Below are 11,019 nucleotides of genomic sequence, written 5' to 3'. Positions count from 1 at the left end.
AGACATCAACCTTGTGTATTCTGTATTGCTTGCAATTTTCATGTTATCCTGGCAAATTCAATTGTATTGATTCTGGAAATTTCTGCTGTCTTATGTTTCTGAGGAAGATACAAAAGTTCTCATTGCTCTCAATAAAACAGCCATATCCTTATCTTGCTGTGCCCCTCTAGGAGAAGCCTGTTTTCATTCCTGTTTGACTGTATTACGTGATCTTGGCCTGGTAAGAAGGTGCAGGAGCTTAGATGATTTTGTGAGAAATTCATATAGAGTTTATTTTTGTGATATTTTGGCCCCAAATCTTTCTAAATCTTTACATGTCACAAGAAAGTGAATAAGGCTGAGTTTCAAAGTAATGGGCTGATGTGCTAGACAAAATACTGCTTCTGTTCGATGCTTATTACAGTTGACTCATTCAGGTCTGCAGTGAAAGGGACACAAAAAGGAAGGAATGAAAATCTCGGTTTTGTTAAGAAAAAGAGCATGAGGTAGTTTCAGATGTCAGTCCAGTGATGGAAAAGAGACAGCAATTTTCAAGGTTTTTAACACCATTAAATAAAAGGCCCTCCTTGGCACTTGAAGCCTGGGATGGTCACCAAATTGTAAGACTCTATGCAGCTAACCCCTTAACTTATGGAATAAATACACAAAGTAACTCCTTGTCTCAGGAGCAACATTATAAAAAAAAAGGAAATTTTATCTAACTTGGTAGGGTCCATCAAATCATGTTAGAATGTTTTACTTGCCAAAGCTAAAATACACATGGATCTTCCGCATGTTCTCCAGGTTGGCTATGCCTATTTCTGAGTTCCTGAGAGAGAAGTCTAAAACTTACAACACCACCAGAATTGGGTCACCAAGGACTAAATAAAACTTTCCTAGAGCTCTAGCATTCCATGATCGTGCTACAGCAGTCACTTTAACTGAGGTTTTCATTACTACTTAGTGTGCTGGCTGTCCAAGGTCTCAGCACTAGGAAGAAACTATTTCAAGCGATGAAATTATTTTCAGCTTTCTCAGACCTTACATGGAAATATGACCCCATGTTGGGCATCAAAGTTTTGCTTAAACTTTTACTCCCTTAGCTTTTTAGCCTTTTACAGTTTGGAGAGGGTACCACCCGGGTTACAAATTGAAAGGAAGAGACATGTAATTAAATATGAATGCCTAGTCTTTGCTTAGCTTATTTCTAGCAAATTATTCTTTTTTTTTGGTTTTTATGAGACAGGGTTTCTCTGTATTGTTTTGGAGGCTGTCGGTCCAGCCCAGCCTCGAACTCACAGAGATCCCCCTACCTCTGCCTCCCGAGTGCTGGGATTAAAGCCTTGCACCACCACCGCCCGGCTCTAGCCAATTATTCTTAACTTAAATGATCCCATCTACTTTTTGAATCTGGACTTTTACCTTTCTCTATTTATGTATATCTTACTATCCCTCTTAATCCTTGAGTTTTTATGGGGCTGTGTACCAGGTCACTAGCATCCTCCCCTTCTTCTCATCCTTGTTCCCAGATTTATTTTTCTCTGTATACATTCTTCCTGCTATCATAGACTATCCTTTCTCCTGCCTCATTGGTGGATAATCACCTCTTTATCAGAACAACAGGTATTATAAACAGGCTGAGAAATAGAGCTTCACAAGATAAACTAATATAGCATAAAAAATCAACATATATATGTTTAAACAAATGTTTCATAACATAAAAGTAACACATCCTAAAATAATACTTTCAGTTGCACATATGTATGTGACATTTTAGAATGCAGTGACATATGATGATGTGCATATCAACGTTACTGGGGAAGATTGGACTTGTTGGATAGTTCTCAGAAGAATCTCTACAATGATGCGATGCTTGAGACATGTAAGAACCTCACTGAGATAGGTAAGAGTCTATTTTCCTTCATAGTTTAAAATGAAAGGGCAGCTGTTCCTTGGTTATTGATGCTCTTCTTCAATTTGATTGAGAGAGAAAGGGAATGTATGAAATAAATCAGTAAATGTTCTAAGGTTCATTGAAGAGAGTAACTTAAAATTTAAACTTCAATGATATAATATGCATTTATTGCTACTATATTTTAGGATACAGATGGGAAGACCATATTATTGAAGAACATTCTGCAAGTTCTTAAAAACATGAAAGGTAATTTTCATGTATGATCTGAGAGAAATGCGCTTCTGAAGAAATTGTAATGTGTCCTGCAATTTTGAAACAAAACCACCAGTGTAAAGAAGCACAGCTTAAAGTACATTGATGTTTAGTAAATTCTAACATAACCATATTCCTCAACTTCAAGTAGGTGTACTCCATTTGCAAGGCATTATATTAAGAAGACAAGGAAACAATACAGAGAAATTCTGTCTCAACAACCCCCCGCCAAAAAAATGCACCTACATTTTCTTTACATTTCTGTGTCAGGATTTTTGAGATTTGAGGTACATTGGAAGTTAGTGAAAATCCTAACAGAGTAGAAGTGATATTGATATGAATAGGACATGTCTCTTCCTGCAATTCAAGACATGTCTGCTGCTGTGGTGAATACTCCTTGAATATTTTTCCATCTACATTAATAGGTTTTGGGGTCTTTACCTGGTAATTTCCTGAATTTATGGTACCACTTCTGTGGACCCAAGCCCTTCTTTCCCTCTCATCTCTTATAATATTATATTGGGGTGCTGTATATAAGGAAGTAGTATAATCTTTTTTTTTTTTTTGGTTTTTCGAGACAAGGTTTCTCTGTGGCTTTGGAAGCTGACCTGGAACTCGCGTGGTAGTCCAGGCTGGTCTCGAACTCACAGAGATCCACCTGCCTCTGCCTCCCAAGTGCTGGGATAATAGTCGTGCTCCACCAACGCCTGGCTCGGAAGTAGTATAATCTGAGCCACCCATTTGTTATGTAGTTGTATTCCTTTATTTCCCTAATGATAAGTTTGCTTCTCCCTGGAATTCTGAATCACTCCAGGAACTACTTCAAAATTTTTCTTATACCTTGACCTTCTCCCTATTTTAAGACCAAAAGAACCAGGTCATAGAGGTCCCTTAAGTCCTGTATTTACTAATTTTACTCCTTCATAAAGACAAAGTAAATACTTTTTGTCTACTGAAAGACCTACTCCTGCACTTCCTGTGGTTGCTCTGAGTAAACTATAGATGTTAAATTTGAGGCCATAGGACTCAAATCACCTTACTTTCCTCTCTCTCCCTACTTTGTAAATTTTTAAAATTTTTGGGTACAAAGAATGATTATCATCTATTTTTTTCTCCTTATATTTCAGAGAGTTTTCATACTCATGAAGTTTCAATATACATTCATCTCTCCAATGTTTTCCCTTCTTAAATTGAGGACACAGTTCCAGAGGTTTATTTATCTTATCCTTTTACTCAAAATTTTTTCTTCTTTTACAGTCATAACTCACATGTCATTGTTGTTAGCAATAAAAACATGAAGTTTTATTTTTTCCTGCCATTAAGTGCTGATAATGGAAAGAAAATGTTGCCCTGGTGTAGATGCAGCATAGTCCATGTCCTGGACCACTGCTGGTGAGGCATCTATACATGCTTTGAAGTAATCTTACAAAGTTCTTGTTTTTATGCTTGATCTAATTTAGTTCCCGATGGAGAGTATTGTCATTTTCCAATGCAAATTGTTTTAATAAAACGTCCAAGCCTTCAGTGTAAGGCAGCATCATGTGTGTTGAATCTTTCAATCTAGGAATAAAATCTTCATATGATTCCTCTCCTTATAGTCTAATTCCTGCTAACACACTTGTTTTACCATCATCAGGAGAGACTCTTCTCCAAGCAGCTATTACTATTTGGGACAGTTCTTCCAGTATTTCCCTTTTTAAGTTAACTTGCTCCTGGGGAGAGACACAGTCTACTTCCAGAAGAGCATTGACAAAGTTGTTTTTCATGAAGATTAAATTCGGTATCAATTCCCTTGCTCTTCCCTCATATTGAGTTCTCCATATTATAAACTGTCCTGGTGCCAATCATAAGGACTAACAACATGTTATCCAACATTTCCACAATCTGTAAAATGTATGGAGCACTTGGCTCAATGTTCTTAACAGAGCACTGCAGTTCTTTAAGAGTTTTTAAAGGAAGAATAATCCTTTGGGGTGTCTCTCCTTCAACAATGGTTACTGGGAAACAAATATATAAGTTACCTTTTTGTCTGGCTTCTTTTATACTCCTTAAATGCTCTATTGGCATCTTCATTTCAAGCTTGACAGATTTTGCTTTAAAAGCAGGAGGAGGAAGAGCAATCCTGAAGCAAAAATATTATCTATTTATGACATGCATGTACTTTTATCATAAAAACAATCACGTTCTTGTGTTGATCATCATTCCTTCACCCTGGCTGTGCATTGAGGAGAGTAGCATAGTTGAAGAAGCATTATTTGACTTAGTTTCTGACATTAGAGGAATTACCTAATCCTATGTGGGTACTTCTTCTACAAAGAATTTCGTTTCTGATTTTTCTGAAAAGAGGTCTCTAATTGGTACCCATAATGAAAATGCCTGAGCTGGGTCTTAATTAGGGTCATGGCATTCATAAAATTTCCTAATCTCTTGTCATGCTTTTTTCCACCCATTTAAAGATAGGCTTCATTCCTATGGGAACCAGGGAAGGACATTCAATACAAAATCCTAAAATGCTGCAGAACTCTTCTTTGATGTTTTACCACCTCTACTTTCAAATATATGGCTCAACACTTCCAGAAATATGTTTCTGTCCTTGGACTACAAATTACACCTGATTCTTACTTTCCCACCATTTTATCTCAATGTCTTCTCTCTAGGGAAGAGAAAGCATTCCTACTTTGAACAGCACATTGAGGGCACCAGCTGCTATGGACTATCCCCATCTGGGTATGATAGTTCAATGGGTAGCAGGTCCTCGAATTAGGTAGATAAGGATTTACTGGTGACAAACACAGAGGCAGAATGAAACTGAATTTATTTTGCAGTACTCAAACAAGATTTTCTAAACAGATTCAATATAAGAGGATGTTTTTTGAAGCAAACCCAAACAGGTGACATAATTGTTACATGGCACAGTAATGCAAAAATAAAAAAGATAATATCATCCTGGGATAATCAAAACAGAAAATTGTCCTTGGTTAAGGATAACTACATATTTCTTTTTTATATTTTTTATTTAAACTAGAAACAAGGTGGATTCTCATGTCATTCCCAGCCTCCTCTACCTTCCATCCTCCCCCACCCACCCAAGTCCCCAACCTCCCAACCTCCCACCCAATACCCACTCTGTTGCTATAGAGAGTAAGGACCTCGATTGGGATATCCAGAGTCTGTCATTTCATCCGGGGCAGGAACTAGGCCTTCCCCCATGTGTCTAGGCTGAGAGCATCCCTCAATGTAGAATGGGCAGCCAAAGTCCATTTTTATGCCAGAGATAGTGATCTACTACCTATAGCCCCATAGATTGCCTAGCCCTCCTCACTGACACCCACATTCAGAGGGTCTGGATCAGTCCCATGCTGGACTCTCTGCCATCAGTTTAGTGTCCACTTGCTTCCACTTGTTCAGGCCAGCTGCATTTATGGCTTTCACAAGCCCAATCTTGACTTCTTTGCTCATCATTCTTCCATGTCAGCAACTGGGTTTCAGGAGTTCAGTTAAATGTTTAGCTGTGGGTGTTTGCCTCTGCTTCTATCAGTCACTGGTTGAAGGTTCTAAGATGGCATATAAGGCAGTCATCAAACTCATTATTAAGGAAGATCATCTAAGGTAGCCTCCTCATTATTGCTTAGTTTGCCAGTTGTTGTCATCCTTGCAGTTCTCTGGAAATCTCACCAGTGCCAGATCTCTCCTCAAACCTATAATGACATCTCTCATCCTGCTGTGTAACCTAATTCTTGATTATATATTTATAATACTGAGGTATGGTTCCTAATCTATGTCTTTGTATAATGTTAGCACAGGCTATTTAGGAACATTTAATATGAAAAAGGATTAGAAGAACAAACAGAAATTTCCACGTGAACCACGGCCTAATATTTCTCTCCAGCTGAGAATTTCACAACTGGTTCCATGAGACTGCCTTCTTTTGAAGTTATCACCTCACTCTGTGAAACTTGGAAAACAGAGTCTAATTGATTTGATGTGACAGCAATTGCCAACTGAAAAACCATTAATCCCTGAGCTAGAGCAAGCTCAGATACCGTGTGTATTTTGTGCTCAGGGACTGGATGGTTTTAAGTTCAGCAATTTGTTGGGTTAATGCTCAATTGGTCAAGAATTGATTGTGCTCTTTTGACTCTGGTTTAGCGCCCAGTCTGTTTTTTCACTGCTTATTTTTAAACCCTTGTCTCTTGTTTCATAAAAGAAATACTTCTTTCACTAGCTCTGGTCTCATTGACAAACTGTGTTTCTTTGTCTATGAATTCAAAATCAGGGCGAGTTTTTATGGCTCTTGCCTAAGTGTCAAAATAATTCTGTTTCACGGCTTCTAGTTTCAGGGACTGAGTATGGACCTTGGTTGGTCCATTTATCTGAAACTCAGAGCTTCATAAATTTGTTTTTTCCCATGAGTTTACAGGTACAAACAATATACAAACAGCCATCATCTTACTTCTACAGACCATTGTCATAGTCACTTTCCTCTACAGAATAAACATGGTTGTGTGTTGGCTAAAGATTATATTTTATAATAAATTGACTAATTATCTTTTTTCATATTCAAGACTGCTGTAATTTGCAAAGGCATCAACAGATTCATTGCAGACAAAGTTTACATCTCTAAAGAAGAAAACTTTAGCACACTGCCAATATTTAAAAGGTTTCATTGCAGTGTCATTTCTTCCCATGGTTTTGATACATACAAAAGGCTTTACATTGACTATATTCTTAGGTTATTTGTCCAGTATGTGTTATTTTATGTGTTTTGAGATGACAGTGATATGCAAAGGCTTTAACACACTTACTACATTCATAATGTGTGGTGATATTTTTTTTTCTTTACAGAAGAAAGTTTGGCTCAAGAAGAGAGCTAGCCATTCAGATTACACATACAAGAGAGGCAATGATGGTACTTTAAATCCCAGTACTTGGGAGACAGAGTCAAATGTGTTCGGTGAGTTCAAGGCAACCCTGTGGTTCACAAAAATTTATTAATCTATAAGAAAATCAGCTAAGTGGTGGTACCCCAAATTAATCCAAGCATTGGGAAGTGGAGATGCTAAGGAATGTGGCTGAGTGAAGAGAAGAATGTATGGAGAGAAGAGACAGAAATTCAGGAATCAGTCTGAGGTTTCATAGAGATGGCATTCAGTGTGAGGATCTTAGGAGACAGCATACCCCATTTGTTCTGAGGATTTCATAGAGGAAAGATCTCGCAATTGATTTCACTGATTTTTGTTTTTGTTTTTTCCCAGACAGGGTTTCTCTGTATTGTTTTGGAGGGTATAGGTCCAGCCTGGCCTCAAACTGACAGAGATTTGCCTGACTCTGCCTCCCAAGTGCTGGGATTAAAGGCATGCGCCAACACCGCCCAGTGATTTCACTGATTTTTGGATCTTTCAGAATTTAGTTTGATATCTGACTCTGGAATTTTATTATTAAGAAAAATCAGAATTCATCCATCAATAGGGATTTTCTCCACTATGTATGGTTTTATGCATTTTAAGATTACTGTGACATGTGAAGGGTTTACCACAGTTATTTCATTCACAGTGTTTCCCTCCAGAATGTCTTCTTTTATGCACTTGAAGATGACATTGCTGAGCAAAGGCTTTACCACACTGAGGACATTCATAGGGTTTCTCTCCAGTATGTGTTCTTTTATGCGCTTGAATAGTACTGTGCTGAGCAAAGGCTTTACCACACTGATTGCATTCATAGGGTTTCTCTCCAGTATGTGTTCTTTTATGCACTTGAATAGCACTGTGCTGAGCAAAGGTTTTACCACACTGATGACATTCATAGGGTTTCTCACCAGTGTGTGTTCTTTTATGTCTTTGGAGGGTGCTGTGATGAGGAAAGGCTTTCCCACACTCCTTGCATTCATAAGGTTTCACTCCAGTATGTGTGACTTTATGCCTTTTAAGAGAACTGTGACATGTGAAGGCTTTACCACACTGATTGCATTCATAGGGTTTCTCTCCAGTATGTGTTCTTGTATGCCTTAGAAGATGACTTTGCAGAGCAAAGGCTTTACCACACTGAAGACATTCATAGGGTTTCTCTCCAGTATGTGTTCTTTTATGCACTTTAATAGAACTGTGATAAGCAAAGGCTTTACCACACTGAGGACATTCATAGGGTTTCTCTCCAGTATGTGTTCTTTTATGCACTTGAAGTTTACTGAGGTGAGCAAAGGCTTTTCCACACTCATGACATTCATAGGGTTTCTCTCCAGTATGTGTTCTTTTATGCACTTGAATATCACTGTGATGAGCAAAGGCTTTACCACACTGATTGCATTCATAGGGTTTCTCTCCAGTATGTGTTTTTTTATGCATTAGAAGTTGACTTTGCTGAGCAAAGGATTTCACACACTGATTGCATCCATAGGGTTTCTCTCCAGTGTGTGTTCTTTCATGTACTTGAAGATGACTGTGCTGAGCAAAGACTTTACCACACTGATTGCATTCATAGGGTTTCTCTCCAGTATGTGTTATTTTATGTATTTGGAGGGTCCTGGAATTAATAAAGGCTTTCCCACACTCATTACATTCATAGCTTTTCTCTTTAGTATGTGTGTTTTTAATCATTTGAAGATACATGCTGCATAAGTACGTTATATCACATTGATAACATTCAGGGAGTTCTCCACTCTGTGTTGTATCATGACTTGGAAGCTGATTGTCATATACAGAGTATTTATCACATTGCATATATGCAGAAGGTTTCTCTCTGGTTGGACTTCTTTCATGCCTGCAAGAACAATTGACACATGTAAACGTTTTACTACATTCATAACTTCTGAAGAGGAGTGGACTAGGGGAAACAGGGGTGGTAAGAGGCAAGGGGGCAAGAGGAGGGGTGGGAGAGAGGACTGTCATTCAAATGTAAAATGAAATCAATATTTAAAAATTTAAAAAACTGTTGAATATATATAACTATGAATTAATTTTGCAATTTGGTCTAATTTAGAAGCCTAACCAGAAGTTAAACTTATTTCACTTTGTTTATATCATGGTGTTCCCCTTCACTCAGGATTGTTTTACATGTTTGTTGATGCCTTTCATGCTAAGTACTTTTATTGCCTTGATAAAATTTATGGCTTCCTTTTCTCTATGAGGCTTTTCTCATAATTAAAGAGAACTAAAAGAATTTATACATTTAATCACTTTATGCATTGATAATTTTTTCTCTACTGTGACTCAAACTACTTTTACAAAATGAATCATGACAAGTGGAAATATTTACACATTTCATGTACAGTTGGGTTATTTTTGCAGTGAAAAAAATATTGATGTATTCCCAAGAATCAGGAAAACCAAGCACTTTAAACTTGCATCATGTTCAACAATTGTACTTAACATGCAGACTACTGAAACTTCTCATTGTTCTGAGATGGAAAGAAGTGCATTATCATTTCCATATCATCATGCTCAAATGGTTTGTATTCTCATTGGCATAAGACATAACTACTAAAGGAAGACTAGAAAATAAAAAGCATGCCACACTGCAATCACCCATGTTGTCTTTTTGTTCCTCATAGACATAAGGTACAGGGATTAAGGCTTTACATAAGCATCCTCACTAAAATCATGATTCTGGCTAATCTCACTGTACTTAGCAAAATCAGAACATCATTATGAGTAACACTAGTTCACTAGGTAATACTTACTGAAGACACTGTGTTGGAAATAGACTTATTAACTTTTCAGCATGTATACCTTCTCTAATATTAGTGTTATGGAGCTTCATGGATTAGCAATTCTTATCAGCTGACCTCTGATTGATCTATGACTCAAATGGTGTTAAGGTATTTATATCTTGTCTTCCTTCCTTAAAAAGGATTTGCAAAATAATGCACTTACCAGCTGTTGAGGTATATGATCTTATGACGATTTATTGATAATCAATGCACATTATGTGATTATTTACACTTCTGCATTTCTTTGTAATTTCCTTATAGATTAAATTATCTACATAGGCAAATTTATATCAGCGTACACATGAAAATTACCTTCCATGCCTTTGAGGACTTCGACAATGCTGTTCGATATCATTATCTTCCCATTTGTAGCCTAAAATATAGCACCAGGAAAAGTATGATTTATTACTGAAAATTACTTAAAATTTAACTGACTGTCTTCAGTGGTACTTAGAAATATGAGTGATTTATTTCCTCAGTCTTCTTCATTCTCAGTCAAAACTACAAAACAGCATCAATAATTAAGAAACAGTTGTCCACTTATCATAAATAGTGAAAGAAAATCCAAAGAACTACCTATGGCATTGAGGTTCATATAGGTCTCCAGCATCACATCTTTGTAGAGATTCCTCTGTGAAGAATCTAGCAAAGCCCATTCTTCCTGAGTGAAGGTGATATGCAAATCTTGATATGTTACTGCATCCTACAAATATGCCATATATACAAGTATATTATAAAAAGCATGATAAATACAGCACTGTAAGTGTATACTTCTTTGACAGTATACTCATATAATGATTCACTTTCCCATACTTAATCGATGACACAGGCATTATATTTAATTCAGTTTAGAAGGAGTTTTATGGGGTTTTACCTTTATAATTTCTGAATGCTCTGAATGGGATATTATCTTGCAAGAGAAATGCCTAGTAACAGGCAAAGATAGACATGCAAACAGATCAACAGATTGATTCTACATCAGAGATATTGTGTTGAGCAAGCTAGATGTATTGACTCAGGCCTTTAGTCCCAAGACTCAGAAGGTAATAGGTATATCTGATTATCAGGTGAATGCTCACTTAGTCTACTGAATCAGTTAGTGGAGAGCAAGATGTAAATATTAAGATCCTGTTTCACATACAAAAAACAATGAAATAAACCATAAAGA

The 11,019-nt window shown here is 37.0% G+C and overlaps 1 protein-coding gene across 2 annotated transcripts; it reads right to left on the bottom strand.

Annotated features, from left to right (window-relative positions):
- Positions 1–7,689: 7,689 nt before the first annotated feature.
- LOC101842408 (zinc finger protein 431-like) lies at positions 7,690–10,461 on the bottom strand. 2 transcript variants are annotated; one of them, XM_040734195.1, is made up of 3 exons: positions 10,428–10,461; positions 10,164–10,224; positions 7,690–8,752 (listed from the first exon to the last, which is right to left on the bottom strand). In XM_040734195.1, the coding sequence occupies exons 1-3, from the start codon at positions 10,459–10,461 to the stop codon at positions 7,690–7,692; spliced, it is 1,158 nt and encodes a 385-aa protein (XP_040590129.1). The 2 variants fall into 2 exon arrangements, with proteins under 2 accessions (XP_040590129.1, XP_040590130.1); XM_040734196.1 differs by having other exon boundaries at positions 7,690–8,665.
- Between the last annotated feature and the right edge of the window lie 558 nt (positions 10,462–11,019).

This window comes from Mesocricetus auratus, unplaced genomic scaffold (assembly GCF_017639785.1).
Source record: "Mesocricetus auratus isolate SY011 unplaced genomic scaffold, BCM_Maur_2.0 Super-Scaffold_100037, whole genome shotgun sequence".
Classification (NCBI taxonomy): domain Eukaryota; kingdom Metazoa; phylum Chordata; class Mammalia; order Rodentia; family Cricetidae; genus Mesocricetus; species Mesocricetus auratus.
The sequence above is the reverse complement of the archived record's forward strand: the minus strand, read 5'-3'. Positions and strand labels throughout refer to the sequence as shown.

Coding starts and splice junctions, on each gene's coding strand:
- LOC101842408 (XM_040734195.1), bottom strand. CDS start 10,461: ATGCTGGAGACCTATATGAACCTCAATGCCATAG. Junction 10,225..10,427: donor TATGAACCTCAATGCCATAG/GTAGTTCTTTGG, acceptor GCTATATTTTAG/GCTACAAATGGGAAGATAAT. Junction 8,753..10,163: donor AGTCCTCAAAGGCATGGAAG/GTAATTTTCATG, acceptor GTACTTATGCAG/CATGTATCTTCAAATGATTA.